This window comes from Argentina anserina, chromosome 6 (genome assembly GCF_933775445.1).
Source record: "Argentina anserina chromosome 6, drPotAnse1.1, whole genome shotgun sequence".
Taxonomy (NCBI): Eukaryota; Viridiplantae; Streptophyta; class Magnoliopsida; order Rosales; family Rosaceae; genus Argentina; species Argentina anserina.
This window is the reverse complement of record NC_065877.1, coordinates 14,049,899-14,070,233: the sequence shown is the minus strand read 5'-3', so window position 1 is coordinate 14,070,233 and position 20,335 is coordinate 14,049,899. Positions and strand designations below refer to the sequence as shown.

At 35.8% G+C, this 20,335-nt stretch overlaps 1 protein-coding gene across 1 annotated transcript; it reads right to left on the bottom strand.

Moving 5' to 3' along the window:
- Positions 1 to 6,659: 6,659 nt before the first annotated feature.
- LOC126799855 (DNA-3-methyladenine glycosylase) lies at positions 6,660 to 12,373 on the bottom strand. Its single transcript, XM_050527119.1, has 6 exons — positions 12,088 to 12,373; positions 11,715 to 11,786; positions 8,292 to 8,415; positions 7,521 to 7,591; positions 7,134 to 7,191; positions 6,660 to 7,053 (listed from the first exon to the last, which is right to left on the bottom strand). The coding sequence occupies exons 1-6, from the start codon at positions 12,328 to 12,330 to the stop codon at positions 6,884 to 6,886; spliced, it is 738 nt and encodes a 245-aa protein (XP_050383076.1). The 5' UTR covers positions 12,331 to 12,373; the 3' UTR covers positions 6,660 to 6,883.
- Between the last annotated feature and the right edge of the window lie 7,962 nt (positions 12,374 to 20,335).

Sequence of the window (20,335 nt, the reverse complement as noted above, 5' to 3'; positions counted from 1 at the left end):
GAGAAAGATATAATAGATACAAGTTCATCATTATTGTACTCGCATGCAGTATATATGTACGTAGTAATTTATGGGTAAGAATCACTCTGGTGAATGATTATTTGATTTATTTCACACAAAATCATGACTATCAAAGGCATAAATGATCGCAAAATTATTGGATTCCATCTTAAAGATGTTCTAGCAATTATATTATCATGCATGTAGGGAGTAAGAGAAAGTTACAACATGTTGGAAGTTAAGGATATTAGATGGATGACAAGCAATGCATAAAGTCAGCACAAAATCTCATAATTTAGAAATTTATAATCCAATTTTAACAAAGTCCCCCCCTCTCTCTCAAACTTATGGTACAAGTTATACTTGAATTAAATAGTAACAAATTATTTAGGGTAATTATGTGTCCACTAGCTAGAAGTAAAAGGAACAAAGTTAAAATGGGGGAGTGTTGGATTTTTTGAGTATTTTTTTAAGGGGGCAATTATTTTTCTTTCTTTTGCTTTTGTTACTGATCTCTTACTTTATCTCCCCCAATTGTTCTTGTTTGTTATCTCTCTTCTGCGACCTTGTTTGTCTTATTTTCTAAAAATCCAACACGAAAAATAAAGCTTTAACCTTTGCTAATGAGATTTCAATATTAAATATTACAGTATACTGAACTCCTTGCTCCATTTTTATAAATAGGGTAAATCAGAGTAGGAAGACCTTTAGATTTTGATAAACATAGGTGACATGTCAATGAAACCCTATTGCAACTACTATGAGAGGTGTGTGATGCTGCTACAACATGGTGGTGAAGTTCAAAGAGACATGTTCTGGAGACGAAGAAGGTAATATTGGAAAAAGAAAAACTGAATTTGGACAGGAAAAAGAACACAATGTGCAAATCAAACCCAGACTCAGATGTGTTGTCAGCCCTTGCATCTCACCGAGATGGGTAACAAACAAAACAACTCGAAATAAAATTGCTCTTATGATTTTGGAGTTTTAAAAGACTTTAATATAATAAGAAACTAAAAAACAAACTTAACAGATGTGAAACAATCAAGAACACAATAAGTCTAAAATAAGAAGTATATGATGATAATGAGTCTAGGGTGTCGAAATCAACCACAAACAATCCTATATATGCCTTGATGCAACTAACAGATTCTTTTTTTTTCTCTAGATGACAAGTTCTGTATCTATGTCTTTCTCAGGTATTCTAGACCATAGGTTTCCTTGAGTATATGATGCTTTCTCTCTCTAGTAAATGTTGTATATCTTAGCTATGTAGTCTATCTTTCTCAAGTATAAATTTAACATGCATGACTCATTATATTCTAGAAAACAAGGAAATCAAGCAAACTATCATTCTCCCTCTAGTAACAATGTAATTCACCACAATTAATCACAAGAGCTACATAAATTATATTGCATCTATGTTTCAAATTTATCTTCAAATTACTATATGCAAAGCCCTAAGGTGATCAATCAAAGAACTTAAACATAAAACATACAATTCAAATAGTGATCAAGCATTCATCTAAAAGAAAATCAGAAATCCATTAATTAAACATCAAAGTCATAAATCATCATGCTAAGGCCTCATCATAGCCCTAGAAAAGGAGTTTAGCTACTCATGTTCTTAGACAACATAGCTAATATACTTAAAAACATTCTAATTGAATGAAGATGGAGGGACGTTGTGATGGCAACAACCCTTATGTACTTCCTTTCCTTCTTACTTTAGGCCTTGAGAAATTTGACTCCAATAAGATAATGTATCACGCTTAAAACTCTATGGAAATACAGATTGGGCTATTAGACAATCCAGAATGATGTCTTAATTTTCCTGGAATTTTGCTGAGTCATTCGGGTCTTCAAAACTCGAGCTCATGTAACACATAACAAATTTGCACGTAACCTAAACTGCTTGTACTCAAATTACTCTATCTCCCTCTAGGAATGTTGGAATCACGAACGGTAAAAATCTCCATAAATTCTAGGGCTTTCTTTTATATAAGACTCGATCTCTGATTCCTTCTAGATTAGTACAATTTAATCCTCTAAGTTGATAGTTCCTCAGAGACTACTACTGTTTTAGCATCAAGAATTTCTCTTCAATGCTTTTCCTCTTGTTTTGCTACTTTTTCCTCAAATTTTTTCTTCACCTATAAGATATTAAACTAAGTAAAAGGCTAAAAAGAAGAAGAACTAGACATGGATATCAGAAATTAAGAGGCATAGAAGAATAGCACATTATGAACATATCAACGTCGGATAAAATTCAGAAGCTGACGAAGGACTAGAGCTCACCACCGTGAAAACTGGTTTTACCTTTCTAAAAAAAAACCCCTAAAGTTTATGTATACCTAGCTTCAGTTTTGGTGGAGCGACTTTTTGTTTGCAAACAATAAAGTTGCATCGATCTAGTTTGTTATGATTAATTGAGATGTAATTAATTATTCCTCACAATATTTTTGTTTAGAAGACTCACATCTATATTAATATTATATTATATGTGGATAAGACTGATGATATAAACCATATCATCAATTGAGCATGAAAGAATATAAGAATATGAGTTTATTCTTTGAAAGATGATAGTCATTCAAAGTTTTCTTAGTGCACTATTGGACACTTTAACCCACTTTAGGCACCTTTTCCCCCCCTTTTTTATCTTTATTTTCATTTATCATCTATCCTTGCTGTAAAATATTATTGGTGGCTATCGTATTTGCAAGAAGATGGTGTTAGGAAATGGATTTGGTTTGGATCAGCCACTTAAATTTAAGGTCATGTTTGCGATTGGATACTGTGACGGTTGCGAAATTTCTTCAGGTATGGGTATGGACTACATGATGGATGCTACAATTTGTTTAAGGGCCAAGATAGAAAATAGGGCTAAGATTAATGGTGGTGAGGTGTGGAAAGGTATGGTGGCGTCCTTAGAAGCATTTAGTTGCCGACGAATTGGAGTTTGAGGTCCCCATTGACTCGATCCTTGGAAGTCTAAGTTTGCGGCAGTAAAAATCATAATAACAATATTATCAGATTGATTGAAATTTTGTATAAATGATTTTACCATATATATATATATACATAAATACTAAATAATAGGGCTTGACACGTGGCGATATTATGAAAATATCGAGAAATTTCGAAAATTTTTATCGAAAAATGCTTGGTATGTAACGAATATATCCATATGTCGAAAAATAGAAACTTTCGCTGAAATATCGAGGACCTTATGAATATTTTAGTCCTTGACTACACTAGCCTAAGTCTTGTTCTCTCCCAGATATGTTCAACTTCTTGACAGTGTCTTTTAAATCAATATCCTACCACATGAGCTTGCATATTTATGGAGAGAATGATTCAATATTGACAATGCCAGCCCAGTTTCTGAATCCCACATACGTACTCCCTGATTGCCATATCTAAGGAATAAAATATCTGCGAGAACAAAAATATCGATGATCCGAAAATTAGAAATTTCGATAGAAATTTTGGGGAAATTTTAGATAAAAAAAAATTAAGTAAATTAATGGAAATTTATATAAAAACATGGAAATTTTGAATGAAACTTTGAGAAATATTTATTTGATCAATTATCTACTATATGTCATAAGAAATTATTATATAACTATTAATTTATAGTGAGTTATAGTAATTTGAGGTGCAATAATCGTCGAGCATTATTAAAAATCTACTTAATATATATATATATATATATATATATATTTACCTAAATGGAGGCTAGCTCATCACGCCTTATTTACATATGATACATTAAACATGAAATTACATGAGTGATTTAGAACCACATAAAAGATCTATGAGGTACAATTTTTTCACTATTTTCATCATGTTTTTGAGTAAAATCCTGAGTATATTGTGAAGAATAGTCATTAAATGGTACATTCCATTTCTAATTTTTCATATACTGACTTATATGCCAACCATAGCAGTCGTGAGTGATTAAATGTGGGTTGTGCTACTGATAGTTCCCGTTTGGATCAAGCATTTGTCGACTTTGACCATAACTATAGATTTGTGAAGATTGTGCATCAGATTGTGTCAATATATTTTCACTTGATTGTATCTCATTAGAGAATAAATATGGTAGATAATGCATGTTGAATTTCCCCCATAAGGGTAAGTTCCATCATTGCTTCCTCCTAGACCAAAATGGTTCTATTCTCTTCAACAACTAGTTCAGTTTTATTTCAATTTTAGATGAATGTTGAGACATGTAATGCAATATATAATAAAAAAATCATATATAACAATAAGTTGGTGTAGTAGAGTTAACTATAACTTTGTGCTTGCAAAATGATGAATCAAATGTTTGATTCTCATAACCAATGTTTTTTATTTTATTTGAAAGTTAGATTGACACGTGGCGATATCATGAAAATATCAGGAAATTTCAAACATTTCCATCGAAAAATGCTTGGTATGTAACAGATATATCTATATGTCGAAAAATAGAAACTTTCTCAGAAATATCGAGGAAATTATGGATATTTTAGTCCTTGACTACGCTAGCCTAAGTCTTGTTCTCTCCCAGATTTGTTCAACTTCTTGACAGTGTCTTTTAAATCAATATCCTACCACATGAGCTTGCATATTTATGGAGAGAATGACTCAACATTGACATAGTCATCCTAGTTTCTGAATCCCACATATGTACTCCCTGATTGCCACATCCAAGGAATAAAATATCTGCGAAAACAGAAATATCGATGATCCGAAAATTAGAAATTTCGATGGAAATTTTGGGAAAATTTTGGATTTAAAAAAATAATTAAGTAAATTAATAGAAATTTATATAAAAACATGAAAATTTTGAATGAAACTTTGAGAAATGTTTATTTGATCAATTATCTACTATAGTCATAAGAAATTATTATATAATTATTAATTTATAGTGAGTTATAGTAATTTGAGATGAAATAATCGTCGAGCATTATTAAAAATCTACTTAATATATATATATATATATATATTTATTTACCTAAATGGAGGCTAGCTCATCACGCCTTATTTACATATGATACATTAAACATGAAATTACATGAGTGATTTAGAACCACATAAAAGATCTATGAGGTGCAATTTTTTTCACTATTTTCATCATGTTTTTGAGTAAAATCCTGAGTATATTGTGAAAAATAGTTATTAAATGATACCTCCCCTTTCTAATTTTTCATATACTGAATTATATGCCAACCATAAGAGTCGTGAGTGATTACATGTGGGTTGTGCTACTGGTAGTTCCCGTTTGGATCAAGCATTTGTCAACTTTGACCATAACTATAGATTTTGTGAAGATTGTGCATCAGACTGTGTCCATATATTTTCACTTGATTGCATCTCATTAGAGAATAAATATGGTGGATAAGGCATGTTGAATTTCCCCCATAAGGGTAAGGTCCATCATTGCTTCCGCCTAGACCAAAGGGGTTCGATTCTCTTAAACAACTAGTTCGGTTTTATTTCAATTTTAGATGAATATTGAGACATATAATGCAATATATAATAAAAAAAAGTCATATATAACAATAAGTTGGTGTAGTAGAGTTGACTATAACTTTGTGCTTGCAAAATGATGGATCAGAGGTTTGATTCTCCTAACCAGTATTTTTTATTTTATTTGAAGTTAGCTTGACACGTGGCGATATTATGAAAATATTGGGAAATTTCGAAAATTTCCATCGAAAAATTCTTGGTATATAACAAATATATCTATATGTCGAAAAATAGAAACTTTCGCTAAAATATCGAGGAAATTATGGATATTTTAGTCCTTAGTCACATCAGTGACCTCATATTTCGTCGCAGATAAATTCTACTTCGAGTTTAGCTTGTCATTACGTATAGTCTATGTTAGTTGAAATTTTAGGTCAAGGGCAATCTGAAACTGGTAGTAAAGCTCAAATATGAGAAGCTATACGAGTGTTTTCTCTCGTGGGGCTTGATGTTATGTGTGGTGAACGTACTTGCCGATCTACTGGGTGTCGAGTTTCTTGGACCGAGACTTGACCATTTTACTCAAAGTAAATGAAATAGCTAAAATAGTAAACTGCATTACAAATTTAAGAGACCTCAACCTTTCAGGCAATGTGATATTTAGGAAGTAACATGAAAAACTAGCAACTCCAGTGTATGGAGGCAACATGGAAAAGGTTTCACACACTTTCGACATGGGAATCACACTTGGGAATTCAGGATTAGTAAATGGAGCTCTCCATGATAACTTATATAACTTCTGATCAAACAAAAAATAAAGGAAGAAAGTATAGACTGCTGTATAGGCTTACAACAATGCTTCAGACACTGCACGACTTGACGACCAAAGATCGAAAATCAACCTCAATCAATTCAGCATCTAACTGATGTTAAAGATGAGCGAAACAACATAACACACCAACAAAGAAGTCACACCAACAATGGCACACAATCCTTGACATACCAACACAATAGCACACAATCATTGACATACAAGCCTACAAATATTTACTATTGACAAAACTATCAATGTGTTCAATACATCAATAAATTCTCAATTGTATATTGGTAGAATAGTTGTACTATCATCTCTATATAAGAGCATCCCCATAAGTTTGTAATAGATAGTTGAATATCAAGTATATATACCAATTTTGGTTTTAATCTCTCTTGATTTCATCTAGTTTAACTACTGATTATATATGACTGAACTTAAACAATATCTTTCAAGTTCAATCTCAAAGTGAGTAAAAAGGTTTCCAAGTACATATGTGCATGATCATGTACATACATGAAACAAGCAAAAGGCTTAGAGAATACATAATTTCATGAAACCTTTTTTTTCTCCCTCCAAAACTACCTTTAAAGGATTCAAGCTTCTCATAATTTAAGATGACGGTGGCCTGAGAGTGTTCTTTGGAGCACTTATCCAAGGGGTACCTGCGATTGCAAATCTCCACAACGCATTGACATGCTCAGGTAAAGCATAGTTGATGCCTACACGCGGACCTATCAATATGTTTTCAGGCTTGGGACCATCTAAGATTTCCAGACCACCTGGCCAGACAGTAATGTATCTCAGATTTACATACATTTGTTTAAAGTTGAAGATGAACAGCCATTATTACTTAGCATACCAGGAGTGTAGAGGGAGTGGTTAGACCATTCTGTAGAAAGTCCCAGGGCTTGACCGATCTGAACATAGAAATATGGACTTCAGTAATTCAAAAACAGTTAACACAGAGAAAAAAGCGCATGGAAATAGACAAGCAGAGATCTCTAAACATGTTTGTTACTATTCTCAAGATTACGTTTGATACAATAACAGTACGTGCAGATAAAACTTATTTGGAGGTCAAGGAAAACGAGTTGGACATCTTATGTACGTACGAATCAGCATCATTGCACTCAAACATCTAAAAGTAAATCAATACAGTCAACCAACAAGGTTCAAGCACTGAAAAAGTAAACAGCACCAAGAGAAGAATGCTTTTAAAATTGTAGGCAAAGAAAAAAATGCTCACCTTTCCTGGTCCAGTAAGGAGAACAGGCTTACTAGTCTTCTGCCCTCGACGTTGCTGTATGGTCTCTAATCCTACAGTGATGGTTAAGATAATGTAATCAATAACACTTGAGAGAAAAGTTGAGAGAAGAATAGGAGAGAAGTTGTTCAGCTTAATGTTGGGAGAAAAATATTGACAGACTTTATGGTAGGAACACATCTCATCCTGTTAAGTTTACCGATTCTGGCAACAAGTAATCAGCTGGTTGCAGGATAAGATCTGAAGATTCGATAGCTTTAGATGCTAGTAATGCATATTCCCCTTCCAACTTTCAAGTACAGTTCTTGTAACTAAGATAGAGTCAATCTTATTTTTTTTCCTTGGTAATGCTATCAGCCAAGACTGTGAGTGGCTGAGTGCTTCTATACCAGTCTCAAATGCTAACCTCATTTACCACCTAGTTCCCTACCACAGTTATTTAGAACCTTAGACCACCGCTAGTAATCCCAACATTGTCCTGTGCTTGCACTCTACTCTGAATAAAGATATGTGCATCTTGTATAAGGAAAAAAAGTCAAGAATCTGCTAAAAATGTCCATACGGTTTACTGCTCTAATGTGTGTTTACTATTGAATTTTGATTCTTTCTTGATGTAAGGATGACAGGATTCGGACTGTTTGGTTGCCATTCACACAAAATTGTGGAAGAATAGAGTTATTAGCAATTGGAAGAAAATAGGGTACCTCTAGTTATGAATAATAAAGTACAATGACAATCTCTGCAGAAAATTACCGCTAATTGGAGAGCAAGCACGTATTAGGACAGCTGCGCCGACTCCCTCCTTGTCAGCAACAACATTCAGCATCGAATGAAGACCATAGCAAAGATAAACATATGCATGCCCTCCTGGTCCAAACTGTGTCCAAACAAAACCAATTCATGAGCAACACATTCACCAACACATGAACACAAGTTCAGAAATCCTGATTGTAACGACCCCAAAATTTCGAGCTTAAAAACTCAAAATTCTAAAGTCGTTAAACACAAAATAATCTCAATAAAATCGAAATCATTTAAGTGCACAGCGGATCATCACTGAGTTATCAATACAACTCAGAAAACCAATTATTACAACCCAAATTATAATTTACATTACGTAAGTTGGAATGTAATAATCCTCACAATCTCTCACAAAATAGTCACACAAAATCCTCACACAAGCTGGAGGTAAATCACTTCAAGTCCTCTGAGCGGTCCGTCAATTCCCGCTAATCTACACCTGCGGAGTCATCCACTACACCATCGAATTGGTGCACCGGGATTGTAAACACAAACCCGGTAAGCTTTACAGCTCGTATGAGTAAAATCAAAATATAATTCGCATATCAAAATATACGAAAGATCACAAAACAACAAATATAAATGCCCTCATGAGTCACTCGTCAGCCCATCTGGTTGACCAAAAAAAAATGAAATAAAACGTTCATGAGGAAATTAGGTAACCCTTCTGGTTACCCAATGCATTTATAATACGGGTACCAAGAACGCTGGTACACATCCGTTACCCCTCTCGTAATACACCGTTGATATTGGATAGCCACCCGCTACCCAACATCCAAAATACACCGAGTACCCATGAGCAGATAACCACCCGTTACCTCACATGCAGTACTAAGGCAGACAGACTAGAGCTCTAACTGTATCGTAACTTTCGCCCGGCCAAAGGCTAGGTTCCGACTTGCCAAACACGTACAATAATCTCACATCATATTGTACCAATCACGTCCGAAGACAAATCAACATTTTAACAATCTCAATGTTAAAAATCACGTACAATAATCTCACATCATATTGTACCAAAAATCATGTCCAAAGACAAATCAACATTTTAACAATCTCAATGTTAAAATCACGTACAATAATCTCACATCATATTGTACCAAAAATCATGTCCGAAGACAAATCAACATTTTAACAAACTCAATGTTAAAATCACGTACAATAATCTCACATCATATTGTACAAATCAAAATCACATGCTCGATATTTAAATCTCGTCATCGAAATGACATAAATCACGATAAAATCATAACAGTATATTATATAGCAAACTATATATATATGTACATATTTACCATTTATACAATATATATATAATCCATTATATCGTATACATGTCATATTTCATAAACACGTCCGAAGACAAAAACTCGTCCGAAGACAAAACTCGTCCGAAGACAAAACATTTTAACAAACTCATGTTAAAACCACGTACAATAATCACACCTCATATTGTACAAAAATCACATCACATGCTCAACATTTAATTCTCGTCATTCGAAATGACCAATTCCAACGAATTCATAACAGTATATAATATAGCAAACTATATATATATGTACTTATTACCATTTATACGATATATACGTAATCCACTATATTGTATACGTGTCGTAATTCAATATTAAAATCTCTTGCAAAAATCTTGGAATCACCGCAAGGGTAGATTCGTAAATAAGTGAGATTTTACTCACCTTATCGACTCGAGCGTAATTCACAATTCCCGATGATATTTCCTTTCCTCGATTTAGCGATCACCTTGAAAAGATAAGACAAGCATTTAGAATCGTTTCGTAAACCTTTAAATGCCGAAACAGTAATAATCGATTACTGTTCAGCAATTTTTGGTTTTTTTTACGAAGTTACTGTTCACTGTTCACAGTTACTGTACAATACACAATTAATACGTATTTCTGTACGTATAAATATTAATACGTATTTCTGTACGTATAAATATTAATACGTATTTTCTGTACGTATACGTACGATTTAAATGTAAATACAAATTCAATAAATAAAATTTACTAAATTACCCTTTTACAAAATTACTTTTTACATTTACTGAAAGTAATTTATATTTACATTTACCGAAGGTAAAATTTAATTACATTTACCGTGGTAAATAAAAATTACATTTACATTTACCGTACACAGTAAATTACCAAAATACCCCTTCAGTCAAAACTAATTACACCGCCTCACACGGCGGCGCGTGTGGCACACGCGCAACCTCCGGCCGGCCGCGCGTGGGGCCCACGCGCCGACGCCAACCACGGAGCGTGTGACGCCACCGCCGTGCCCAACCTCTCCCCCTCCTCCTCCTCTACCTTTCTACGGCCTCCGACTACCCCTAGGCTATCCCTAGCCTCCTCACGCGCCGCCTCTAGGCGGCGGTATCTCCCACCCTCCTTCACCCGATTTTCTTCCCCAATCTCTCCAAATCGAATCCCTAATCTCCCAATCAATCCAAAATTTCACCAACAATCACAACCAAACCATTAATCACATCTAATCATACCTTAATTGAAGTTTAGAACTTCGATTTAACACCGGAGAAGCTTGAATCGTCGGCAGTGATCCATCTTTCGGAATGAAGCTGAGTTGATGCGATTTGGCCCCCCAATCGTTTGTAGTTGGTTCCAAAGGTAAGAATCGGTGTCAAGGCGCCCTCCTCCACGCTCTTGCGTCGCCGGGGATGATGGATCGTGCAGCGGCGAGTTGCAGTAGCTCGGTACGATTCGGAGAAAGCTTCGGCGTGGCGCACCCCTGCGTGTCGCGTCCAGAGATGGCTGCGGGAGGTCGAGCGGCGCCCTTGGGATGGGCGGTGTGACTCACGGCGCTCGGAGGTGCGAGATCGGCGCCGAAGAAAGAGAGGCTCGGGGAAGGATGTCGCGAGGGGTGAGGGAGAGAAAGAGAGGCGCGGGTGAGAGAGGAGAGGAGGGTTTCCATTTCTGGAAACCCTACTTCAGAACAATTTCCTTTTATACCCCTTTTCCAAATCGGAAACTCACTTCTATCGTTAATAACTTTCACGTCCGACGTCCGTTTAGAACGCGTCACATACTCACGAACTCGTAACGACGAGCTCTACAACTTTCGTGAAGAAAGTTTTTGCAAACGATCGACGGAATAAAAGTCGATATAATCGTTCGGAAACGTAACGTTTTTCGAATCAAACGTTCCGATAACGTTTCCGTTTCCGTTTCCGTAACGTTGCAAACAATTATATTCATTTTAAACTGAAATTCATAACTTAATAGAATTCAAATTGAATCAAATAATGTAATGAAATTTAGGGTTATTACACTGATCAATCAAAAGTTTCAGATCATAAACTTCAGTAGGAAAACAAGTAAGGCCGCGCAGCCATCTTACCACGGGGGCAGTTCTTGGTGTAATGCCAAATCGGCCGTGACAGGCGGAATCATTTGGTCTATAAGCTTCTACCTGTCAGAAATTACAATCGGAGAAAGTAAGCAATCTGTGAATCAAACATTCATTTTGACTAGCTTGCATTCCCTATTTTGGGGATAGAAATGGCAATCTAAGCAGTTGAGACAAAAATTAAACACTTAATCAAGAATTTGAAGCATTTGGTACAGAATTACAGTCCAGAACTCCAGAATATATCAAAACATTTGTCAAAATTACCATTAGAAACTGCATGTATTTCCAGTTTTCGAGATTCTACTAGAAAGAAAAAAAGAGGAGAATTTGGGGGAAACAAAAAGAGTAGTGAAATTAGGACCTCAGTAATCTGAAGAACAACATCGTCTCTCCGGAGGAACTTGCCGAGCAAACGCGGGGCGAGGTCAAGGGCGTCAATCTGGAAGAACGTGTAGGGTAAGATGGTCATATTACCGGGAGGAGTCTGTGGGATTGGGGAGGAATCGGGTTGACTCAGCGGAGAATCGTCGTCGTCATCCCTGGGTGGGTTTGAGAGTATTGGCCGCTTGGTGGCGACTCTCTTGAACCGACGAGCTCTCTTCATTTCTTATGTGCCTGGTTTTCTATGGCTTGGCTTTTGGCGGGTATTTTTCGTTACAACTTATAACAGACCAACAATTGATTTCCAACAGATGATTCACAAAATGAAGACCTGCAACCTCTCTTAAGGTAGGCTTTTGGTTCTTCTTGATTGGGGTACAATGTGACCTAGGGTCACCTAGCTAGTTTAACGGATTATATTTCATTTAGCCTTCATTATGCAGTTTGTGAATCCCTTGATGAGTAGTAAACTATGACTTTTCAATTGGTGAGAAGCTCGCTCATGATGCTTAGATTAACCATTCGGTCATTCTAGTGTTGTATCTGCTAGCCCAATTAATCTAGTGTGATTCTTTCAAATAGCATAGTCCCACAAATATGGAAATATCATCGTATCCCCTCAATCAGAACTTCGAGGAAGTTCGAGCAAGACTTGAACACATTCTCAGGCCTTCTTCTCATAAATAGCCAAGAGCTCTGATAGAATGCAGATTGCAGATTGCAGATTGCCCTGACCAATAAAAACCTAATTCAAATCGCAGCTATACACTACCTAATGAGCATGGGAGCCAAATCAGAAAAATACAGAAACTGGGATTACCAATAGCTGCTATTGATAAAGAGGCCTGGGAATAGTTGGAGAAGATGGTCTGCTGCAGAGTCTCTGAAAATAAGGCAACCCAACGATGTAAAGATTCATTCTTTATCTACTTGTATCAATGAAAGCAAATCAAGATGCGATTTGTGAAGGACTCACCTGAATCGTTGTATTCCAATACTGTTGGAATGTAAACAAGGTCTTCAATCAATTAATCTTTCCTAAATATTAGTGTATTTGAGTCTGGAGTATTCTAGTTGTATTACTGCATATTGTAACTTTGACTTCTATTAGGCTCTAAACTGTGTGTGTGATTAGCTCCTTAGTTGGATTGATTCTGTGATCGATTTGCTTGCGTATTATTGATGCTCTTCTGTTCAGATCTACATCTGGTATCAGAGCAGGTACAGACTGCACAACAGACGAAGCGTCGGGAATTTAATGGCGAATCGCGGGAATAATTTTCCTCAATGCCCAGTGGGAAAATTTGATGGGAAATGAAATTTCCAGCATTAGATATCATAGATGGAGTTGTGCTTCAAAATCATGGAGTACATAGAGGTAGTGATCAATGGATTAACAGATCCAGGAGACCAAGCAACTCTCACATGAATTGAGAGAAGAATTGATTCAAAACAAGAAGAAAGATTGTAGAGCCCTGATATATATATATATATAGTCCATATCCAGAGTGAAGTTTCACTCTGAAATTTTAGAGTGAAGTTCCAATTTTGGCACACTTTTCGGTCAATTTTTTTCAACATAAGCGATTCAATATTTAGATATGATATTCAAGATCATCTATACAAAATTTCATCTAATTCGGACATGGTTAAGGTATTGAAATTAGATTAAATCAATGAATGAATTAAAACTGTTCAACGTGAACCGTTCGTGTAAATCTCAATTTTGAAAGCTCAAATCATTGTCAAATTGGATGAAATTTTGTAGAGATGATCTTGAATGGAATACCTAAATATTGAATCGCTTATGCTGAAAAAATTTGACCGAAAAGTGTGCCAAATTGGAACTTCACTCTGAAATTTCAGAGTGAAGTTTCACTCTAGATAGGGACTGTATATATATATATATATATATATATATATATATATATATGTATGGAGCAATTGATTCAGAGGTCTTTCAGAAAATTTCCCATGTTACCACATCAAATGAGGCCTAGGATTGCGTGATCAACACATATGTTGGGCAAGATAAAGTGAAAAATGTGAGATTGCAGACTCTACGGCAGCAGTTCGAGCTTCTTTAGATGGAGAAGAAAGAGAGCATCTCAGAGTACTTTGCAAGAAAACATTGGATGTCATTAATCAAATGAAAGCCAATGGGAAGGATATCAAAGATCTTCAAATTGTGAAGAAGATTCTTCGAACCTTGACGAAACGGTTTGAAGGAAAGGTCATAGCAATTGCGGAGTCACAAGATCTCAATGCCATGAGGGTGGATGATTTGATGAGTTACTTGCAAGCCTATGAATAAAGGCTGAATGAGAAGTCAAAGATGGTGATTGAAGAAGCATTATATACTCAGTTAAGCTTCAAAAAGGAGAAGAATTGGTCGCCCTACGGTGAGTCAAGATCAACTCAGAAAAATCAGAATTTTAATTATAAGAGAGGTTCACAAGGCAGATTTGGAGCAAGAAAAGGAAGAGAAATATGCTTTCATTGGAGTCAAGGACTAGATATATCAAATGTCTAGTGCTTCAATTGCAATAGATATGGTCATTACAAGGATAAATGTAACTTGAGAATGTCAAAGAACAAGCAATTTCATGCCAAGTTTGCAGAGGACAACAATAACAGTGAGGAGACTCTGCTGATGGCTTTTAGTGCATTTAGTAATGGTGAGCAAAATACATGGTATTTGGATACATGTTTCAGTAATCATATGTTTGGTCACAAGGAGTTGTTTATGGAGCTGAATGAGTCCATATAGTCAAAGATCACGTTTGGGAATGCTACAAGGATCCCGGCTAAAGAAAAAGGCAAGATCGCTATTCAATTGAAGAATGAGGTGTTGATAGGAGCACTCTGTGCTACGCTCTTGATATGTTTTTACCTCCATTTGTACTTTGCTTAGCCCTGATTGTTGTATTATCGAGTCATTGAGTCACAATAGGAGTCTAGGACAGTTATGGATGTGCCTTTGTGCTTAAACGAGTTAAAAATGAAGAATTGGTCTAGAGTCCTAGTTTGAGTAGGAATCCTTGTAGGACTAGGAAATCTAGTTGGATTAGGAGTCTTCATCTTTCGACGTTTCTGTTGCATTGGCGATATATTGAGAATCCTACTTGCATTAGGAATCCTTTTTAGACTAGGAAACGTGTCATTTGGGAAAATCATACTTTAACTGAAACTCTTATACCGTAATTTTCATATTCTAGTAACTTACTTGTTCGATGAATTATCTTGTATTTATTCTTTTCTTTTCTTATTTTTAGATTTAAATTAAGAGATAATTCAAGAGAGAAACAAAGAGATTACTGTGCATAATAAAAGGTGAAGATAATTAGCAAGAAATAGAGGAGCAGCCGTGAGAATGGGGAAGATAATGCACGACATAACCTAACGAGGATGTTGTCCAGCCCTTGATGATAGGAGAAGAAGATGACGTGCTACAATTAAGGGTCAATTATATGAAGATAATGGATTCATAATTAAAGGAGAGAAGCCATGCACAACAGTAAGAGATAATTAAGGAAAGAAGAATTCAACCATGCAGCCCTAGAGATAATTAAGGAGATAAGTCACATCAAATGAGATAAGGAAGGATAATTGTTGAGCCATGCATGTAAGACGTGAGCAATTTAATGAAGGAGCCGTAAAAGGATATAGGTTGCATGCATGCAGCAAATTTTGAGGAGAATAAAGAGGAGTGCAGCCAAGTCAAAGAGGTATTCATGGGCTTGAATGTAGGAAGATACTGTGTATAATTCAAAGAGCCTTATCAACATTCAAATGGGAGGAGAGAATATCACGGCAAGGTAATCAAGAGGAGAAGAAAGACTTTCAAAGCAGCCCAAGTCCAATCCGTATGCAACCTAGACTCCCCTCTTGCCTCATTCCTCTATATATAGCACGACATTCTTTCACAATTACCATCACCATTCTCTCATAAAACTAAGCCGAAATTCTGCCAAAATATATCCAGAAAATTCAAGCCACGACCTTCATCCATCACCACCATAGCCGTGATCATCCTCTTGCCTCTCCATAATCGAATTCATCCTTGCTTCATCCTTTAAGGTTTCTAATGTGTGATTCATCCATGGCTTGTAATCTTTCTTTTTATTTTCTGAAATTTTCGAATTCATTGTATGATTACTTGGATGTTATTTTCGGTTTTATATATGAAGAATATAATTTCAGACTTCTTTGGTTTTGTGTTTTGATTGTATGAACTCATGAAATATGTATGTATGCCGTGTGTTATGATCTAGGGCAGTAGGTTTTTCGAAATTAGATTAGGTTTTATTTCAATTAATTCTATGAACTTGTGCATCTAAATCAATGCTTGAGGAAGCCAAGGCCATGGTTCTCCTAAGATTGCGATTTAATTCACCAAAGTGTTATTTGATTGAATATGCGCTTCGTGTTTCAATTATTGATACTTGTTTAGGGTTGTGATAGTTCTAGGAATTTGCATGTTTAATCAAGATGAGTGACGCCATGCTTGCTTACTTGTCTCCAATTCGACTTAATGTGCTTATGTGCTACTTTGTTGTTTAACTAGTACGCTTCGTTATGTTAAACTCTTTTTAGCATATGTTTAGGATTGAACGCTTCATTGATTATAAATGATTAAGAAGTCTTAACGATTAGATGAACCGCTTCGGACTCTAATTAGAATTGGAATTGAAATAGACTTATAAAGAATCGAAATACTTGCTGCCTATTTGTTGTTCTATGCGTGTCATACATGTCTCTTGAGTAGAATTTGTGTTTTGGTTATGTGATGAGTGGTTGATCAATTGTATATAAGTAATTTAGGATTTATTTTTAAGTTGTAGTTTTAGAATCCAAATCAAATCCCCCAATAACATGATAAGTTTTGAGGCCCTTTTGATTCTCCAGACTGAACGATCCCTGCTTATTCTATACTAACGATGATGTTTTTCAGGGTATTTTATAGACGTTCTAACCAACGCTCTATCAGATGTACAACACCATATCATATGTATATTATGTGCCTGGCTTGAATAACAATTTGCTAAGTGTGGGGCAATTATCAGAGAAAGGTTATGACATGAGGATTTATAGAGGAGTGTTCACCATCAAAGATCCTCAATGTAAGCTAATAGCACAGGTAACCATGGTTCCTAATCGCTTATTTCCATTATTTATGCAGTATGATAAGTTACCTTGCTTTGCTTCTATGTCAAATGGTGATAATTGGTAATGGCATATGCGTTATGGTCATTTAAATTTCAATAGTTTGAATGCTTTAGCTCGAAAAAGTTTAGTATCTGGATTGCCTCCTATCCATGTTCCAAACCAAGTTTGTGACACTTGTGTTCTTGGTAAAAAGCATAGAGATAGTTTTCCAAAAGGAGAGGCTCAAAGAGCTAAAATGCCTCTTGAAATTATACTCACACTTGTGTTCAGTTCAGATTCGTTCATATGGTGGCAGTAAATATTTTGTCACTTTTATCGATGACTTTAGTAGGAAGGCATGGGTATATTTGTTGAAGAACTAGTCTGAGGTATGTGACACATTTAAGGAGTTCAAAACTTATGTTGAAAAGCAAAGTAGTAAAAAGATAAAGGTGTTGAGAACTGATCGAGGTTCAGAATATATTGTATGTGATGAATTCTTGAAGAAGAATGGTATTAAGTACCAATTGACATCCAGGTACATGCCTCAACAAAATCAACTGGCGGAGGGAAAAATAGAATCATTATGGATATGGTGAGATGCATGCTGAATTTTAAAAAATTTCCCAAGGAGTTTTGGGGGGAAGCCGTCTCTTGTGTTGTGTATATCTTGAACAAGTCTCCTAGTAGAAGCATTGATGGAGTTACTCCATATGAAATGTGGAGTGATCAGAAGCCCAATATTCATCATATGAGGGTAGGGGTGGGCATGGGACGGGATGAGATTATCAGTTAAAAAAGGCTTTATATGGCTGTAAACAAGCTCGGCTTATTTTGTGGAGAATGGACATGACATCACATTTGGAGTTAATTTGATCAGCCGATTTATGGAAACTCCTCGTCAATCACATATGTAAGCAGCAAAAAAAAATATTGAGATATGTCAAAGGAACTCAGAGTGATGGAATTTTCTATGCTGCTCATTGTCCAAGTGAGCTTGTTAGCTATACGGATAATGATTAGGCAGGAGATGAGAAGTCAAAGAGCACCTCAGGTTATGCTTTTGATATTGGTCCAGGGGTTATATGATGGTTATCAAAGAAGAAACATGTGGTAGCTCTTTCGTCGGCTGAAACAGAGTATGTTGCAGCAATTAAGTGTGCAACTCAAGCTATTTGGCTGTGTCGAATTCTTGCAAATTTGCACCAAGAGCAGAAAGGGCCTACTACAATTTTCGGTGACAATAATTCAACAATATCATTATCAAATAACCCAGTTTTTCATGAGAGGACAAAACATATCCATGCCAAGCACCATTATCTTTGAGATTTGGTGAAGAAGAAAGAGGTGGCAATTCACTACTGTCCATCTGAAGATCAAGTAGTTGATATATTCACAAAACCTCTCAAAGCAGATGCACTCTTGAAGCTGAAGGAGCTGATGGGAATGATGAAGTTTGAAGACATTGGCTTGGTTTAAGGGAGGTTGTTGGAATGTAAACCAAGCCTTCAATAATTAATCTTTCCTAAATATTAGTTTATCTAGTGTATTTGAGTCTAACCTAGAGTCTTCTAGTTGTAATACTGCATATTATAACTTTGACTTCTATTAAGCTCTAGACTAATCGTGTTTTATCTCTTTAGCCATATATATAAGGTTGTGGCTCATGTATATTGTTTTTGGTCAGTAAGTTAAATACATAACAACTTTTGCTCCAATATTCTCCTCGTTTGCTTGTGTGTGTGTGTGAGTGATTAGCTCCATAGTTAGATTGATTATGTGATAGATTTTCTTATGTGTATTATTGCTGCTCTTCTGTTCATATCTACAAATACACCAAATTCCTTTTAGAAATTTTCTCAAACATGTTAACTGCATCCTCAACAATATTGAATTGAATCTCCATTGCCTTGCCCAAATGCCCTACTCCATATCAGAAAGAAGCGAAGATACACCAAGTTGAAGCGCGTAAACCACCTTTGGGAGAGTGAATTTAAAATGTCTATAGTTGTCAACAACCTTAACCGCCAGCTCTGAGACGGTCATTCTTTTTCCGATAAGGATTCGGAAACCAAACGCTTAAAAATAGAGACGCCTACCTATTCGATTTATCATTCATTTCTCTTTTCCCATATCATCTTCCTCTTCCCATTTCTCTGTGAAACCAAATCAAGATGAACTCAGTTGTTGCTCGACTCCGAAATTTTCAGAAAACTATTGCCTTCTCGAAGAAACTGTACGATGTTGAGCAGGTTCTCGAGAATCTTGTTAATGATTACTCTCATCATTTGTCCCGCCCCAAATCAAAAAGGATGAGATTGGATCATGCTTCGTTGAATGTAGCAAATACACACATCATATACGCTACACGATGTTTGCACCACTGGAATTTGGGGTCGAGAAAGGTTCTCTTCACGGATCACTCCCACTAGCGCCACAGGAAAAGTACATGTGTGCTTCTCATCTATTCTATTTTCAACCTGGATGTCAGTTTGCCCAAGAAACCAGTCATGGAGCACCCAACTCTGCTTCCTCCAAACACCACATCTCCATCTAGTTTGAAACCAATAATGGTGAAACATGTTCAGCTGGACATTCTTGACGTGGACAAGGATAGTGGCTATTATAGTAGCGATGAAGGCTAAGCGTCCTTTAACTCTTTAAGATGATGATGATGATGATGGTTACTGAAAGTTTTCAGGGTCTACACGTAAACATTAGATGTTACTTGGTGTACTTGGAATATATAAAGTGATAAACCTTTGCTTATTTTTCATGTTTCTCCAAAATTTCCAAGTCAACCTACACTTATTAGTTCTTCCCAAACTAGAATTGTGCAATATATGTTATATGTAGGAATGTATGGATTGCATTTCAATCAACATGAGTGAAAATAAGAAATGGAACTAGTCACCCAGATAGTAGATGACACACAGTACAATAAGAATAATTAAAGACTAACTAAATGGAAAACATAGATGTTATGCATCAAATAAAGGGCTTTTAAACAAGAGAACGTTTCAACACCAAATCTCCAACATAGTCATTCAAAAGCTTAACTGGGATCATGTTTAACGTCG